The following is a 19,400-nucleotide window of genomic DNA, read 5'->3' as shown; positions in this document are numbered from 1 at the left end:
GTTCCAGAGATTCACCACTCTCTGCGTGAAAAAAGTTCTTCTCATCTCGGTTTTAAAGGATTTCCCCTTTATCCTTAAGCTGTGACCCCTTGTCCTGGACTTCCCTAACATCGGGAACAACCTTCCTGCATCTAGCCTGTCCAACCCCTTAAGAATTTTGTAAGTTTCTATAAGATCCCCTCTCAATCTTCTAAATTCTAGAGAGTATAAACCAAGTCTATCCAGTCTTTCTTCATAAGACAGTCCTGACATCCCAGGAATCAGTCTGGTGAACCGTCTCTGCACTCCCTCTATGGCAATAATGTCCTTCCTCAGATTTGGAGATCAAAACTGTACACAATACTCCAGGTGTGGTCTCACCAAGACCCTGTACAACTGCAGTAGAACCTCTCTGCTCCTATACTCAAATCCTTTTGCAATGAAAGCTAACATACCATTCGCTTTCTTTACTGCCTGCTGCACCTGCATGCCTATCTTCAATGACTGGTGTACCATGACACCCAGGTCTCGCTGCATCTCCCCCTTTCCCAATCGGCCACCATTTAGATAATAGTCTGCTTTCCTGTTTTTGCCACCAAAATGGATAACCTCACATTTATCCACCTCATATCCTGTTCCAATCATTAATGCAGGGTTTAGTCAAGGAAATCAACTGGTATTTCTCAGTTATTTGCCAAAAGATAGATTCCCCCCAGGTTGACATTAAACTTGATAAACTTGCCTTGTGTGTAGAAGTTTGAGATGGATTAAATACAGCTAATGGCACCTAAGGGGATAGCTCTGCAAAAAAGGATATTCCAAAGTTATCTTGGACTACTCAAAATAACATCCAACACCTTTAGTTAATATCACATTTGCTTCAAGTAGAACCCTTTAACTGTCCATGAACAACCCCTATTTGCCATCAAACAATTGGCATTTTGTGTGGAAACGCTCGGAATATTTCTAGGTCAAAAATAATATTTGATTATATCATGACTTGAATAATTACAATACTGGATTAAATTAAGCAGTTGCATACAGATGATGAGGAAACATTGCAATTAATCATTGTAAGCAAGGCAAAAATAGGCATATTATTCAACTAGTTTTCAACTCACATGTCATAAATAATAAAATAGCTTTTAACAACATAAACTACTCAAAAGCAATTTGATATTTCTTCCATGAATGTTTGACCAAGTTTCTAAATTGTTTTCCTTCAACTTTGCCTTCTTATGGTTTTGCAAATTGTCCAATGAAAAGGATGGTTTCTATAAATAAGTCAGAACAGAAAAGCAGTTAGAGGCCACATCGTAACAAGTTATCATTGTTCATAAGTTTATGATAGGAGCAAAATAAGACCATTCGGCCCATCAATTTTATTACTCTGCCATTCGATCTTGGCTGATCATCTTTCCCTTTGAACCCCATTCTGCTGCCTTCTCCCCATAAACCCCAACACCTGTACTAATCAAGAATCTATCTATCTCTGCCTCAAAAATATCCATTGACTTGGCCTCCACAACCTTCTGTGGCAATGAATTCCACAGATTCACCACCCTCTGATTAAAGAAATTTCTCCTCATCTCCTTCCTGAAAGGACTGTCCTTTAATTCTGAGGCGTCTGATCTAGACTCTCCCACGATTGTAGTTAAGCAGACCACAAATGCATGGATTTAAGGTTATTTAGTTTGAACATTCTTCTTCTAAACAGAATTAAAGTTTTTGTTTGATGGATACCAATCTCCTAAATTAATGTTCTATCTAATCATGACCTTTATGGACCCACAGGTTCTGGGACATGTGCACATATTCGGAGCAATCCAAAAACAATTCTCTTTATAAAGGATTCACATCCTGCAACAAAATACTGGATATTGTCCAGAGCTGTGGGGAATAACGGATTTCAAACCACAAAGCAGGAAAAGATCAAACAAATACCACCAAGGAGATTGGATGTGGAAGGGAGTTCGAAGAACATGCAATGAAGTAGAACTTTACAAGAACAAGTATATAAAACTATTAAACCAAGATAATCCAAATTAGTAAGTGGTGAACAGTGCAAGAGAACAGACGGGCCAAGTGATTAAAATTGGAATTACGATATTGAAGCATATCTTGTCAAAATTAATATCTTGGCTGATATACTCTGGCTAAAACATTTAATGAGTAAAAATGTTTTTGTCGACCAGCACCTTCAGAGAATGGTGTTTCAAATGGCCAAGTCTCACCATTTTTCCATATGGTACTAATCTGCGCATGCACAACAGTGTTGCATACACCATTCAGTTGCAGTTTAAGGATCATGATATTTTGGTAAATTCATTTTATAGAAAAATATACCAGAAATAGGTAGTTATTTATACCAATGTAATGTTTACACTTCCTTCACCTTATCACAGTTAGCAGGCTCATTGACTGGAAGTCCTTGGAAAGAGTGAAGATAACAAGTAGAGCCTGGAGACACAGCACGGAAACAGGCCCCCTCAGCCCAACCATTATTCACCCGTACACTAGTTCTTGGTTTCTTGGTCCTCCAAACTATTCCAAATGAAATGGAGGTTCTATGCCCTACACACTTTCCAGTAGGTTGAGAACATAGAAATGCTTGCCGAATGTTGAAGCAAATGTTGAAGCTAAATACATAGAGTGAATGAAATAATTTCTGAAGGAAATCTCTGCAGTGCAAGAAAGATTATGCGACTAAAGGGCCTGTCCCACTTGCATGCAAATGCGTGTGTTTGGCGCGACCAAACGGAAGTGGTGTTCACGCGAAGTTCACGCTAAGTTCGCGCGTGACGTCATTTGCGTCATGCTTACCAATCAGCTGGGCAGGAGGCGGGCCGACTGAATTTGGGCGTTGCACGGCGTCGGGCGGTGACGTCATCACGCAACGCCATGCGCTAGGAGTAGGCTGTCAAGACGCTGCATACGCCTTCAAGCCGACCGCAATGCGCCTGCGTGCCGACAGGCCGTTGGCACGCGAAGATTTCGGCCACAGCCAGAATTATCGGAGCCCCGCACAATTCCGCGCTTCTAAGTGGGACTGGCCCTGCGTGTACGCCTAAAGCGACCACGAGGTCGCGTAATTTACGAGCCAAGGCCGCGTAAGTGGGACAGGCCCTTAAGAAAGAAACTCAGAGACATGTTATAGTGATGCAACATTCTACAAATTATATTATTGATGACAAATTAACCATCCGGGGCGACAGTAGTCCTGTTCATTTCTAGCACCTCACTCATTTTTAGAGCATTCACTATATGCAATGCCCTTCTCTGTCACTACATGTCCTAGTTGACCACGTTTCTGAAGTGGTTCAAGGAGATCTTATGACAGAATTACAAATTACATACTTGCATCTAGTTCTTGAAAGAAATCTGTGAAAATCTTCATTCCATATTTTATCTTGAATTGATCGAAAGATACAGCATGGTTTAGAGGGATACGAGACAAATACAAACAGGTGGGACTAGTGTAGATGGGACATGTTGTTTGGTGTCGGCAAGTTGTGCCGAAGGGCCCATTTCTACACTGTAAGATCCCGTGACTATTTGGCAACATTGAGCATCCAAACAACAAAATGTAGAAACAAAGATGCTGGCTAACACAAAAGGCCAAAGTGCTGGAGTAACTCAGCCGGTCAGGCAGCACCTCTGGGAAACACAGAGAGGCAACATTGCTGATCCATAGAAACATAGAAAATAGGTGCAGAAGTAGGCCATTCGGCCCTTTAGGCCAGCACCACCATTCAATATGATCATGGCTGATCATTCTAAATCAGCACCTCATTCCCACTTTCTCCCCATATTCCTTGATTTCATTAGACTGAAGAGCTATATCTAACTCCCTCTTGAAAACATCCAGTGAATTGGCCTTCTGTGGCAGAGAATTCCACAGATTCACAACTCTCTGTGTGAAAAAGGTTTTTCCTCATCTCAGTCCAAAAACTGAGCAAATTTTCTTGAAGGTTTTTAAGGTTAATTGGCTTGGTACAAATGAAAATTGGCCCTACTGTAGGGTAGAGTCAATGCGTGGGGATTGTTGGTCGGCGTGGACACGATGGGCTGAAGGGCCCGTTTCAACGCTGAACCTCCAGACTAACCTAAACCAATTAAACAATTATTTTTAGCAATTTAAAATCAAAGATTTTTTTACCTGTAGATTGGTGCCAGATGACATAAAGAAAGGGTCTATTTACTGCAAATCGAGTAGAGCGTGACTTAAACAGAAGCCTTGCAGCTGTAACGGAAACAACACTATTAACAGTTTCACAGTAGTTGGGAGCAATCCGACCATAATGTATGCATTGTGCAAAGCAGATCAAAGCTATATATTACTTGCAGTTTTACTTTAAAATTTGATTTCATGTGTAAAATGGCAATCTTAAATGGTGGTACTGTGTATTCTTAAAGATACATTCAGTTAGCACTTGATTAGTCCCACTCTGCTTTCACAAGTGCTAGTTTTTGGCCCATGTGGAAGTTTACTGGTGATATTTTGCAATTCACCAAATGCTGCCATATCAGAGAGTAAAACCTGTCACCTAGACAACTGGTCAAAGCAAATAGCTGCTCAATAAACCTTGAAATAAAGGAGGGAAGCCCAGTTTTCCAACAATTTGGCAGACAATTTGAATGCATGAAGTTGTTCTCTAGGGTATGAGAGCCTAGAACAAGGCATAGACTTAATGTGTGGAAGAAGTGGGGGAGGGGGGGGGGGGAGAAGGTGGAGGGGTAAAGATTTATAAAGGGACTCAAGTGGCAAGGTTTACCACAGAGGGAAGTGCACATATGGAACAAACTATCAGAGGAAGTGGGTGATGTAGGTACAGGAGCGACATTTAAAACAGCTTTTATCCACGAGCAGTAGATCTGCTCAACAGCCAAAAGTCCCTGGCCTCTTTTTACTCTGGTACTTTATTTCTACATGTTTAAATTATAATGGTTTATTTTTAATTGTCTGCTGTATATCGTGTTTTTATCCTTTTGTGAGCAAAGCACCAAGACAAATTCATTGTATGTATACATACTTGGCTAATAAAATTGTATTCAATTCAATTCAAAAAGACACTTGGACAGCTAGATGGATAGGAAAGATTCAGAGTGATATGGATATAATGCCATTCATAAATGTAAAAATGACATCCTTGCTTCTTTCTGCAAGATTCAATTCAATTCAATTCAACTTTATTGTCATTGCACAGATACAAGTATAGTTACAACGAAATGCAGTTTAGCGTCTGGTCATAGTCATAGTGCAAGATAGGAATTAAAAAAAGTACAGAACAAGCATACATTAGAGTAAGAAGATTACTGGTTAACAATGTGGATGGAGAGACCAAAGATATCTAGCGACTGGACTCCGAGTTCAGCAATGTAAGTGTGTTGTTGAAAAGGCTGTTCCTCATCCTGCTTGTGCAAGACCTGAGGCTCCTGTACCGCCTCCCTGATGGGAGGAGGGCAAACAGTCCATGGTTAGGACGAGAGGGGTCCTTGATGATCTTCCTGGCCCGTCTCAGACACCGTTTTCGGTGGAGGGCATCCATGGCAGGGAGCGGGGCATCGATGATGTGCTGAGCGGTTTTCACCACCCGTTGTAGTGCCTTCCTGTCCACTACGGTGCAGCTGCTGTACCATACCGTGAAGCAGGTGGTCAGGATGCTTTCGATGGTACAGCGGTAAAAGTTGGTCAGGGCCTGGGGGTACAGGTGAGCTTTCTTGAGCCTCCTCAGGAAGTAAAGGCGCTGCTGCACCTTTTTGATCAGTTTGGTGGTACTGAGTTACCAGGACAGATCGTCCGAGATGTGTACCCCGAGGAATTTGTAGTTGGAGACGTGCTCCACCTCAGTCCTGTTTATATGGATGGGGGTATGTCTGCCCCCTCTGTTCTTCCTGAAGTCAACAATAATTTCCTTCGTCTTCTTGGAGTTGAGGACGAGGTTATTGTTGGCACACCAGGTTGTCAGGTGCTGGACCTCCTCCCTGTAGGCTGATTCGTCATTGTCACTGATCAGCCCTGCCACCGTGGTGTCATCGGCAAATTTAATGATGGCGTTGGAACCATACTTAGGGATGCAGTCATGGGTGAAGAGGGAGTAGAATAGAGGAGAGGGCTGAGCACACAGCCCTGTGGCACGCTGGTGTTCAGTGTTATAGTGGAGGAGATGAGGTTGTTGACCCTAACAGACTGTGGTCTGTTGGTGAGGAAATCCAGTGTCCAGTTGCAGAGGGAAGTGGAGATGCCAAGTCTGCTGAGTTTGGTAATCAAGCTAGCGGGGATGACAGTGTTAAAGGCGGAGCTGAAATCAATGAACAGCAAACTGATGTGGGTGTTATTGCTGTCCAGGTTGGTCAGGGCTGAGTGTAGGGCCGCCGATATGGCGTCCTCTGTAGACCTGTTGGTCTGGTAGGCAAACTGATGGGGGTCCAGTGTGGGGGGGGGGGAGGCTGGCTTTGAGGTGAGCCAAGATCAGCCGCTCAAAGCACTTTGCGTATAGTATACATCTTAGATCAACTTAGCCAAAAAAACAACTTCCATCTGGAGAGTTGGTTTTAGCCAAACTGATCGTCATCATTCAATGACAAAATATATTAAAATTATTCGAATAGCACTTTACTCTGGCCTAAGTTTACAATGCTGGCATACTTGCCTGTCATTTTAGAAGCCTTCGTACCCTCCTCGTTTACTTCAATTTTAACCTCTTGCAGGATTTGGGAAACATACAGATGACTAAACTCTGCAAGAGATTGTCACAATTTATTTGCAAGGCAAATATGTTTTTACAAAGCTATTCAGACAATAAATACTACTTACCAGGAATGTCTCCAGGAATGAGTGGGTTAACATGACTGTTTGACAGCACTGGACCTCTACTCGCTGGAATTTAGAAGGATGAGGGGGTACTTCATTAGGATAGTGAAAGGCCAGAATAGAGTGGAGAGGATGTTTTCACTAGTGGGAGACTCTAGGACCAGAGGTCATACCCTCAGAATTAAAGGACGTTCGTTAGGAAAGAGATGAGGAGGAATTTCTTCAGAATTTCTTCAGAAGGTGATGTGGAACGACTTTCTTCAGATTTCTTCAGATCTGTGGAATGCATTGCCATGGAAGGCTGTAGACGCGAAGGCAATAGATATTTTCGAGGAAGAGATGGATAAATTCTTAATTAGTACGGGTGTCGGGATGGGACAGGTTATGGGGAAAAGGCAGGAGAATGCAGTTAGGAGGGAGAGATAGATCAGCCATGATTGAATGACGGAGTAGACTTGATGGGCCGAATGGCCTAATTCTGCTCCCATCACATTAACTTACTAGAGAGCTTTCTGAAATTCGCATTCTGTTTATCAAATATATTTTTGAATCCAAGAGGTGTAAGTAGTTCCTCGAAGTTAGTCTTTGACTGAGCAGTGAATCTACAAATAAAACATGCAGATTAAAAAAAGTTAGTTCAGCATTTGGAGCCGGCTGAATCTACTGGAGGATGCAGAAAGGTCAATTGGAAATATTTTATATGTATCCAATTTCTACACAGGTTTGCATTTCACAGAGTAGTTTAGTTAATTGTCCCATGTACAGAGAAAAGCTTTTTTGTCATGGACAATCCAGTCAGCGGAAAGACAAATCGGTACATAATTACTATCAAGCCGTTCACACAGTGTGCAGATACAGGATAAAGGGAATAACATTTACTGCAAGATAAAGTCCAGTAACGTTTGATTAAAGATAGTCCAAGGGTCTCCAATGAGGGAAATGGTAGGTTAGGACTTCTCTTTAGTTGGGACGACAGATGGCGCAACGGGCTAAGTGTCCGGCTGGCGACCGGAAGGTAGCCGGTTCGAATCCCGCTTGGAGTGCATACTGTCGTTGTGTCCTTGGGCAAGACACTTCACCCACCTTTGCCTGCGTGTGAATGTGTGTGAATGTGTGTGAGTGATTGGTGGTGGTCGGAGGGGCCGTAGGCGCAGATTAGCAGCCACGCTTCCGTCAGTCTGCCCCAGGGCAGCTGTGGCTACAGAAGTAGCTCACCACCACCGAGTGTGACTTAGGAGTGAATGAATAATGCGATGTAAAGCGCCTTGAGTATCTAGAAAGGCGCTATATAAATCCCATCCATTATTAGTTGGTGATAGGATGGTTCAGTTGCTTGATAGCAGATATGTTAAGGGAAAAAGAGTAGCAAAGTCAAATGTGGGTCCCTTGAAGGCAGACACGGGTGAAATTATTATGGGGAACAAAGAAATGGCAGAAGACTTCAAATCTGTCTTCACTAAGGAAGACACAAACAATCTCCCAGAATTACTGGAGGACAGAGGATTTAAGTGGGTCGAGGAACTGACATAAATTTTCATTAGACAAGAAATAGTATTGGGTAGACTAATGGGACTGAAGGATGATAAATCTCCGGGGCCTGATGGACTGCATCCCAGGGTCCTCAGGGAGGTGGCTCCAGAAATAGTGGACATATTGGTGATTATTTTCCAATGTTCAACAGATTCAGGATCAGTTCCTGTGGATTGGAGGATAGCTAATGTTATCCCACTTTTCAAGAAAGGAGCGAGAGAGAAAACGGGGAATTACAGACCAGTTAGCCTGACTTTGGTGGTGGGAAAGATGCTGGGGTCAATTATTAAAGAGGTAATAATGGGGCTTTTGGATAGCAGTAAAAGGATTAGTCCAAATCAGCATGGATTTATGAAAGGAAAATTATGCTTGACTAACCTTCTTGAATTTTTTTGAGAATGTGACAAGTAAAATGGATGAAGGGGAGCCAGTGGATGTAGTGTATCTAGATTTTCAGAAAGCCTTTGATAAGGTCCCGCATGGAAGACTGGTGACTAAAATTAGACCACATGGTATTGGGGGTAGGGTGTTGACGTGGATAGAAAATTGGTTGGCAGACAGGAAGCAAAGAGTAGAAGTGAACGGGTTATTTTCAGAATGGCAAGCAGTGGCGAGTGGAATGCCGCAAGGCTCGATGTTGGGGCCGCAACTGGTTACCATATATATTAATGATTTGGAAGAGTGAATTAGGAGCAACACTAGCAAGTTTGTGGATAACATAAAGCTGGGTGGCAATGTGAACTGGTAAGAGGATGTTAGGAGGTTGCAGGGTGACCTGGACAGGTTGAGTGGGCAGATGTGCGGCAGATGCAGTATAATGTAGATAAATGTGAGGTTATCCACTTTGGTGGCAAAAACAAGGGGGCAGATTATTATCTCAATGGGGTTAGGTTAGGTAAGGGGGAGGTACAGCGAGACCTGGGGTCTTTGTACACCCGTCACTGAAAATTGGCGTACAGGTACAGCAGGCAGGGAAGAAAGCTAATGGAATGTTGGCTTTCATAACAAGAGGAATTTAGTATAGGAGCAGAGAGGTTCTACTGCAGTTGAATAGGGCTCTGGTGAGACCACATCTGGAGTATTGCGTACAGTTTTGGTCTCCTAATTTGAAGAAGGACATCCTTGTGTTTGAGGCAGTGCAGCGTAGGTTCACAAGATTGATCCCTGGGATGGCAGGACTGTCATATGAGGAACGATTGAAAAGATTAGGCTTGTATTCACTGGAGTTTAGAAGGATGAAGGGGGACTTATAGAAACATATAAAATTATAAAAGGACTGGACGGGCTAGATGCAGGAAAATTGTTCCCGATGTTCAGCGAGTCCAGAACCGGGGGCCACAGTCTTAGAATAAAGAGGAGGCCATTTAAGACTGAGGCGAGAAGAAACATTTTCACCCAGAGAGTTGTGAATTTGTGGAATTCCCTGCCACAGAGGGCAGTGGAGGCCAAATCACTGGATGGATTTAAGAGAGAGTTAGATAGAGCTCTAGAGGCTAGTGGAATCAAGGGATATGGAGAGAAGGCAGGCACGGGTTATTGATGGGGAATGATCAGCCATGATAGCAATGAATGGCGGTGCTGGCTCGAAGGGCCGAATGGCCTCCTCCTGCACTTATTTTCTATCTTTCTATAACAGCTGAGAAAAAACTGTCCCTGAATCTGGAGGTATGCATTTTTACACTTTTGTACCTCTTGTCTGATGGAAGAGGGGAGAAGAAGGAGTGACCAAGGTGTGTCTCGTCCTTGATTATTCTGGTGGCCTTGCTGAGGCAGTGTGAAGTGTAGATGGAATCAATGGAAGGGAGGTTGTTTTGTGTGATGGTCTGGGCTGGGTCCACAATTTCTTGCGGACTTGGATGGAGCTGTTCCCAAACCATGCTGTGATGCATCCAGATAGAATGCTTTCTCCGGCACATCATGAGTATGCTTCAATATATAACAGATTTCAAATAGGGCCAAATATTTCTTGCTCACCTAGGTATAGAAATGTCGAGTTTCTCTTTCTTCAAGATTTTCGTCCACGCTTTTATACTATTTACATTGATGTGAGGAATTATTTCAGTGAGTGGGGTGCTACTATCCACTGGAAGGATAATAAACATTCTGAGTCCCCCAAAGAATGATAACTGGAGAACATTATATTCCACTTTGTTAGGCGTACTGGCCTTACCTATAAAACAAAAGCAAATCATCTTAAAACGAAGACTATTTTCTTGTACAGCAGGGAATCTCCCTGTTCAAAGTACAGAACACAGAGTTGTGTGCTATCATTAGCAATATAGAAACAAAGGTTAGATTAAATATTAGTGTCCAATATGTCCCTCACTACCAGAAAAAGATAGTGGCATATACCACAAACACGTATACAGCCCAAGAACTCTACAGATATGCATTCTTAAATAACCTTGCACTTATGTAAAAAATTGAGTGCCCATTCCATAATAGAGTGATACAGTGTGGATATCGACCCAACTTGCCCACACCGACCAACTTGTCCCAGGTACACTAGTCCCATTTGCCTGCATGTGGCCCATATCCCTCCAAACCTGTCCTATCCATGTGCCTGGCTAACCGTTTCTTAAGCGTTGAGATAGTCCCTGCCTGAACTACCTCCTCTTACGGCAGCTTGTTCCATACACCCACCACCCTTCGTGTGAAAAAGTTGCCCCTCACATTCCTATTAAATCTTTTCCCCTTCACCTTAAACCCATGTCCTCTGGTCTTTGATTCCCCTGGTACAATTGAGGGAGTTTGCAATTTCGACGACCCCATACGATCGTTCAAGTTTACATGGGAAACAAGTCGACAGTGACGGCGGTTCTTCTCAGAAGGCCATACGCCGTAGAACGTATCCTGGATGAAGTTGAGACAGTGAATACTCAAGTTACTTTGGACATGGGATGGTGACTCCGACATACCCAAAAACTCACTCACCTAAGGGCTCACGAAATGTAACCCTTGTGTAGGTCAGAGAGCGGCAGTTTAAAATGCACTCCACCACAGCAAGACTTAAATGAGAGAAAGTGAGCTGCTTGCTACTTTAGCCAGTTGAGACTTTCTAACAATTTGGATTTCTTCCCAACCAACTGTTCAAGCGCTTTTGATTGCAACATGCGCCTTAATTTAGTTCAACAAAGAAACTGACAGTCACAAACGAGCTTTATTGTCAAAGCAGTGAAAATGACAAGGATCAAACGACAGCTAATACAAAAACGATCATACCGCAACAGTGGTCGAAGTAATGAATGGGGCTAGCCCAGAAAACGCGGAAAAACAAAACCCCTCCCACAGTCACATGGCCAAGATAATCGACCGCAGGGTTCGACTACCTACCAGCACCAGCAGGTGCTGCTACAGGACCCCCCCACCCCACCCCCAATCCCCCAGAACCTGAGGTGGGGACCCGTATGGAATGACCAGAACGTGTGGTCCGCGAAGGCGGGGCGGGCGTAACAGAATGGCCAGCAAAATAGGGCCGGGAGGACGCGGGGCGGGCGTAACATTGGGGGCTGGCGGAACAAATCCTGAGGCAGGCAACTGGGCAGTAAGAACAGGGTTGGAGGAAACGGGAGTACTCAGTACGGGCAGGACGTCTGATGGGCGACCTCCGCGCCTTAGCAGAGGCGATCTTAACACCAACAGTGTCTACCGCGAGTCCCGGGTCGCTGCGCGTTGGTGTTCGTGGGCAGGACCTCGTTGTGTTCCCTCTGAGGCCCACTTTGGCCGTCAGTTACGCGACAGGCTGGTGCCGCGCGAAGATTTCGTTAACTACAAAATTTCGGAGCGTCGTGCAATACCGCGCACAACTCCATACCCCTCCGCACTTCTCAGTGGGACCTACGCCCGTGCGCCTCAACGCCAAGGACACGCAAGTGGGACAGGGTCTTAACTCTCAATACCCTTATCCCTAACCAGTATGAAGAAGGGTCTTGACCTGAAATGTCCCTATTCCTCCTTCTTCTTCTTTGGAGTTTTACGGCAGCCGGCATCCACAATGTTGCTTTGCTGCCACCTTCTGGTTTCATTCCACAGTACTCATGTCTTTATATTAGATCCTTTTTATAAGCCCAGAGGCCCTCAAGAAATCAAACAACAACTGTATTCCTTTTCCTTTCCCTCCACACTCTAGAATGTTCTTTACTGATATTTCTGTCAATCCAATTTTCCACATTTCAATGATCATAAATCCTCTTTCTGTCTCATATCTCCTACATGCAACTAGGGCATGCTAAACTGTTTCTGGTTGATGGCATTCCTCACACAGCCCAGTAGGGTGTTTTCCCAATATTTTTAATGTGCTGTTCAGGTGAGTGTGTCCTATCCTCAATCTTGTTAATACTACCTGTTCCCTCCTGTTCCCCCCTCTTCTTGCTGTAATGTCCACTCTGTTTTGTAGCGAATAGATGTGTCTCCCCTTTGTCTCCTGTTCCCAGTATTGTTGCCACTCCTGATTTATTTTCTTCCACACAATGTGTTTTCCTTCAGATTTGGATAGTTGTAAGTTTACCTCTATGTTTCTTTTTTTTACAGCCTCCTTTGCCAATGTATCCACCTTTACATTCCCTAGAACACCAATGTGTGCTGGGACCCACAACAAAGTCACGTCACTGCCCCTCCTTGTCACTTGGCTTAATATGTCCCTATTCCCTATTCCTTCTCTCACGATATGCTGCCTGTCCTGCTGAGTTACTCCAGCCTTTTGTGCCTATCTCCAGAATCCCCCTGCTTGATTAGTTAAAGCAATTACTCACTAAGTGACACAGATAAGGGCAGCACAGAAATGCAGTGATAGAGTTGCTGCTTTATAGCGCCAGAGACCCTGGTTCAATCCTGACTACAGCTGCTGTCTGCACAAAGTTTGTACGTTCTCCCCGTGCCCTGCGTGGGTTTTCCCCGGGAGCTCCGGTTTCCTTCAACACTCCAAGGAAGTGCAGGTGTGTACGTTAATTGGCTTGGTAAAATTGTAAATTGTCCCTAGTGTGTGTAGAATAGTGTTAATGTGCGGGGATTGCTGGTCGGCATGGACTCGGTGGGCAGAAGGGCCTGTGTCCGCACTGCATCTCTAAACTAAACCAAAATGATTCCCCAAGTTCAATTGGTGGTCTGTGCTGAACCAATAAATATGACAGCCAGCAACAATATTGGAATTTTCAATGAGCATGAGATAACTATAGATCAATAATATTTGTAGTTTGTTACAAACCAAAATCCTAGAGTCAGAAATTGAAAAGATAATTTAATTGGCAAATTAAAACCCATGAGGGTATATTTTATGTCTTGGGCAAAGTACTGCTCTGTTAGCTAGCTTAAACATGATACCATTCTGTTAGACTTACCAAGCTTGAATACTGACGTTTGGACCATCGTAGGAACTTGAGACACATCTCCATCAGCTCCAGTGAAACCCTCGTCGTGCGTCTTTGTTACGTCAAATTTAGATTTCCACGCACCCTTAAAATATATTGCGTTGGCGACTACAAGCTTGGTAGTTTCATCCAGAATGTCTGGGGAAATTATCTCTGTGATCATACCTAAAGAATCAAACCACATTGTAAAGGGAACTTCAGGTAACACAGGGCTTTCCACCTTTATAAATATAAATGAGATTACAAAAGGTTTTTGAGATAAAAAGGTGGCACAGTGGTGCAGCTGGTAGAGCTGCTGCCTCACAGTGCCAGAGACCCAGGTTTGATCACGACCTCAGCTCCTGGCTGGAGTTTGCACATTTTCCCCCAAGGCGGCGTGGGTTTCCTCCGGGTGCTCCAGTTTCCTCCCACATCCCAAGGACGCGCAGGTTTGTAGGTTAATTGGCCTCTAAATTGCCTCATGCTATATTTAAGAGGGAGTTAGATGTGGCCCTTGTGGCTAAAGGGATCGGGGGGTATGGAGAGAAGGCAGGTACAGGATACTGAGTTGGATGATCAGCCATGATCATATTGAATGGCGGTGCAGGCTCGAAGGGCCGAATGGCCTACTCCTGCACCTAATTTTTATGTTTCTATGAGTTTGGAGTTGATGCAAGAGTGGGATAACAGAACTAGTGTGAATGGGTGAACAATGATCAGTATGGATTCAGTGGGCTGAAGGGCCTCTTTCGATGCTGTGTCTCTAAACTAAAATTTAGAATCTCTACATTATATTGAACATCTTTAACCAGCAATAATTGTTAAAATAATGCACCCAGACACACAAATAAATCTTGGATAAAATTGGGAAACTAAAAATACATGCAACCTTGACGAGAAATACCAATATATTATAAATATCAATCTTCAGACATTCCTACTATAGTAGGACAGGTACATAGATAGGATGGGTGTCAGGGGTTGAGGGGAGAAGGCAGAAGAATGGGGTTAGGAGGGAGAGATAGATCAGCCATGATTAAATGGCAGAGTAGACAATGGGTCAAATGCAGCACCTTTGGTATGATAGCCAGATTTATGGAAGATGTACCTTTGGTCCCATGCTCAGCCCATTTGTTGATTGTTGATGCAGCTGCTTCAGAATCAGCAAAATCCACATTTGTCGGTCCAGTTTGATAAGTTTTAGAACACCGCTTAATAAAGGTTTTTCGTAATACAAGGCCACGTGGTATAAATATTCCATTAGCAAAAGTAACGACATCATTACTTTTGTGTTTAGTTAATGACTTATGTACATTTTTGAGCCGTGAATGAGTACCTGAAAAGAAAATCAATATAGAAAGGCTGTTAACTTGGAAAACTTCAGTACCCATTTCTAAATCGTATACCATTCAAATCTGAGGCACTTGGTTACTAAAGAGAAACATGCAAGTGATCCATATCCCTCCATATCCGCGTGTCTCTAAAAACTTCTTGAATGCCACTATCCTATCCCCTTCCACCCCCATTCCTGACAATGCGTTCCAGTCCCCCAACACCCTCTAAAAAGCAAACTTGCTCCGCACATCTCCATTCTAGTTTCCATCGCTCACCCTAAAGATTTTCCTCTACTGCTATTGTGTCTATAATTTTATATAAGTCTAAGTATCCAAAATAACTCATTAATTACACATGGCAAAGACATCTATGAATTAAAATATTTTATCAGGTACATTATCAATCGAGTCCAATGCTATGCAAATGAAGGCACCATCTTGTCCATTTGGTAAATAATGTTTTGCCAACTTAAAGTAGTAATTGATGAAGAATCAATGTTAGGCAGGACACAATATGAAAAAAGGATAGGAAATGTGATTATCATAAATGAGGAAGATAGAAGTTGCATTGAAACAGCCATATTTTTAAAGCCACCAAGCTAGAAACACCGATTTTGAAAGAACATGTCAAGAAAAGCAAAGGGAAAATAATGAAGTATTTTGGAAATGAAAGAAAGCAGCCAATTGTTTTCTCACTGAATAACAACAATCCATCATTGTCACGTAACAGTCATTTGAAATGTTCATAAGATCATGACGTAGTTCCACTGGTGTGAGAGTCTAGGACTAGGTCATATCCTCAGAATAAAAGGATGTTTCTTTAGGAAGGAGACTAGGAGAAATTTCTTTAGTCAGAAGGTGGTGAATCTGTGGAATTTATTGCCACTGAAGGTAGTGGAGGCCAAGTCAATGGATATTTTTAAGGCAGAGATAGCTAGATCCTTGATTAGTACAGGTGTCAGGGGTTATGCGGAGAAGGCAAGAAAATGGGGTTAAGAGGGAAAGATAGATCAGCTATTATTGAATGGTAGAGTACACTTGATGGGCCAAATAGCCTATCTCCTGCCTCTCCCAACTCCCCCTCCCCCCATAACCTTTGTCACCCTTACTAATCAAGAATCAGTCAATCTCTGCTTTAAAAATACCCAATGGCTTAGCCTCTACAGCCACTTGTGGCAATGATTTCCAAAGATTCACCACCCTCTGGCTAAAGAAGTTCCTCCTCATCTCAGTTTTAAGAAGGCACATTCTTTTATGCTGACGCTGTGCCCCCAGTCCTAGACTCTCCCACTACTGGAAACATCAGAAAAATGTTGCAAAGAACCTTCTCCAAAAGACAATTTGAGAGCAATGCCCAAAGAAGATAGTATTCCTGGTGGATAGTTTACAAAAATAAAAATCAACAACTGTAAAGAAATATATTGCAAAGACATCAACGCAAAATGGAATAAGATCTCAAATTGCAAAGTCATATTGAACATGTTCAGATAGGCAGAAGGAAGGTTACGGTTGGTATAAGACACTAGTTAAACAAACCAAGTCGTTTGTATTTCAAAACACCGTTCAATTCCTTTTTTGTTATTCCATCAGCTCCGAATTGAAGTATCCAAAGCAATGATACCATTCCATGTGGAGACATGGCAATGTTTTCTGTTGGTTGGGACATAGCAACCTGATTGAAAATCTTCATCCCCAAATCGGACTCAACCGCCGATGTTTTCGACTTTCCGATTAGGCAGTGAACAGACCCCACAGCCACACACAGGAGAATCAAAATATTCATGTTCCTCATTGCAATTCCAATTCTCAACCAGAACAGTATCTGCAAAAAGAAAGCCTGGGGTTTAACACATGTAAAGCTGTAATTATTCTATCATTATTTTATAATGATTTCAAAAAATGAGTATTGGAACAAAGTTCAGAACTTACTGGATAAATAAAGAGTCATCTGGCACAGTTTACTGATTTTTTTAAAAAAAGAGCATATTCAACATAAATCCAACTGGTCCTAAAGTGTTAGCACTCATGATTTACTTTTGAAACTGGTCATGTAGTAAAAGCAATATGCAGTTGTCAACAATGATCAAAACAGGTTCATGTTAGGATAGATACAATAGGCTGGAGGAATGCACTGGTGTGGAACACCTCATCCTGGGAGCAGATGCGGCGTCGACAGAGGAATTGGGAGTAGGGGATGGAGTCTTTACAGGAAGCAGGGTGGGAAGAAGAGTAGTCTAGATAGTCATGGAAGTCAGTGGATTTATAGTGGATGTCAGTCAGAAGTCTATCACGTGCGATGGAGATAGTGAGGTCAAGAAATTGTAGGGAAGTGTCAGAAATGGTCCAGGTGTATTTCGACTGGAATGGAAATGGAATGGAATGCTATTTATTGTCATTCAAACCTAGGTTTGAAGTTTCATTTCTACAGTTTTTTACATTACAAAAAAAAACCCAAGACACACATTTAACACAGTTTACATAAACATCCATCACAGTGAATCTCCAACACCTCCTCACTGTGATGGAAGGCAAAGTCTTTATCTCTTCCTTTTGTTCTTCTCTCGCAGTACAGTCATATAAAATTATAAAAGGACTGGACAAGCTAGATGCAGGAAAAATGTTCCCAATGTTGGGCGAGTCCAGAACCAGGGGCCACAGTCTTAGAATAAAGGAGAGATTATTTAAGACTGAGGTGAGAAAAAAACATTTCACCCAGAGAGTTATGAATTTATGGAATTCCCTGCCATAGAGGGCAGTGGAGTCCAGGTCACTGGATGGATTTCAGAGAGTTAGATAGAACTCTAGGGGCTAGTGGAGTCAAGGGATATGGGGATAAGGCAGGGACGGGTTTATTGATAGGGGACGATCAGCCATGATCACAATGAATGGCGGTGCTGGCTCAAAGGGCCGAATGGCCTCTTCCTGCATCTATTTTCTATGTTTCTATGAAAACCTTTTTCAGACTAAGGAAGGATTTCGGCCTGAAATGTTGCCTATTTCCTTCGTGCCATAGATTAGGTATGCTGCAAAACCTACCTTCAGCGGCGCTGTAGATCTGTCGTTGCCCGTGTGCGCGATTTTGGCACCTTTGAGAAGGGGGCGTGTTTAAAACACGATTTTCTCTCGGCTATTCAAATCGAGGTTGTTCAGCCTACTTAGTTGCCGATGAAAAATCGCTGCGAGGTTCATTCGCTGCAGCTATTTTTAAACTTAATTGGTTCATTTAATTGTTATAGTAGGGTAAAAATCATCCTCTAAACCCGCGACCGCTGACAACAGTACGGATCTCATGCAGGGGACAACGGAAGGTAGGTTGTTTATTTTTACATTAAAAAGCGCTTCTTAAGATCCCTTTATACAAAATTTTATGTTGCGAGTAGCTAATTTGGGGGCCCATTAAATCCCGCAGTATTTTTCTGGGCATATGGGGTACAAGTCCACTGCAATGGGAACGTTCTAAACCAGCGCGTTCCACAGAGTTCCACAGGATCCCACTCGAAAGCTGATTTAAATGGCCATTAATTTACAGCAATTGAACACTAAATTCCTTCCATTTGGCCTATAAATTAATGTAAATGAGATTTTAAAATCATGTTTTATTGTGAATTCTTGTCTGAATGTTCTTTGGACACTTAGGCTATTTAAAAATGTTAATTGAATTTTGGAATTAGCTACAATTGGATAACTAACTAATTATATGCTTTAATTTCAGGTCATCCACAGATACATAGAAAATAGGTGCAGGAGTAGGCCATTCGGCCCTTTGAGCCTGCACCGCCATTCAATATGATCATGGCTGATCATCCAAATCAGTATCCCGTACCTGCCTTCTCTTCATACCCCCTGATCCCTTTAGCCACAAGGGCCACATCTAACTCCCTCTTAAATATAGCCAATGAACAGGCCTCAACTATCCTCTGTGGCAGAGAGTTCCAGAGATTCACCACTCTCTGTGTGAAAAATGTTTTTCTCATCTCGGTCTTAAAGGATTTCACCCTTATCCTTAAGCTGTGATCCCTTGTCCTGGACTTCCCCAACATCGGGAACAATCTTCCTGCATCTAGCCTGTCCAACCCCTTAAGAATTTTGTAAGTTTCTATAAGATCCCCCCTCAATCTCCTAAATTCTAGTGAGTACAAGCCGAGTCTATCCAGTCTTTCTTCATATGAAAGTCCTGACATCCCAGTAATCAGTCTGGCGAACCTTCTCTGCACTCCCTCCATGGCAATAATGTCCTTCCTCAGATTTGGAGACAAAACTGTACGCAATACTCCAGGTGTGGTCTCACCAAGACCCTGTATGACTGCAGTAGAACCTCCCTACTCCTATACTCAAATCCTTTTGCTATGAAAGCTAACATAACATTCGCTTTCTTCACTGCCTGCTGCACCTGCATGC

At 42.9% G+C, this 19,400-nt stretch overlaps 1 protein-coding gene across 1 annotated transcript; it reads right to left on the bottom strand.

Moving 5' to 3' along the window:
• Window positions 1-285: 285 nt before the first annotated feature.
• Window positions 286-16,794, bottom strand: LOC129703713 (glia-derived nexin-like). Its single transcript, XM_055646395.1, has 8 exons — window positions 16,539-16,794; window positions 14,777-15,004; window positions 13,660-13,854; window positions 10,298-10,493; window positions 7,295-7,395; window positions 6,633-6,719; window positions 4,139-4,222; window positions 286-1,253 (listed from the first exon to the last, which is right to left on the bottom strand). The coding sequence occupies exons 1-8, from the start codon at window positions 16,792-16,794 to the stop codon at window positions 1,216-1,218; spliced, it is 1,185 nt and encodes a 394-aa protein (XP_055502370.1). The 3' UTR covers window positions 286-1,215.
• Window positions 16,795-19,400: the final 2,606 nt, after the last annotated feature.

The sequence above is a fragment of the Leucoraja erinacea genome, chromosome 14 (genome assembly GCF_028641065.1).
Source record: "Leucoraja erinacea ecotype New England chromosome 14, Leri_hhj_1, whole genome shotgun sequence".
Classification (NCBI taxonomy): domain Eukaryota; kingdom Metazoa; phylum Chordata; class Chondrichthyes; order Rajiformes; family Rajidae; genus Leucoraja; species Leucoraja erinaceus.
The sequence above is the reverse complement of the archived record's forward strand: the minus strand, read 5'-3'. Positions and strand labels throughout refer to the sequence as shown.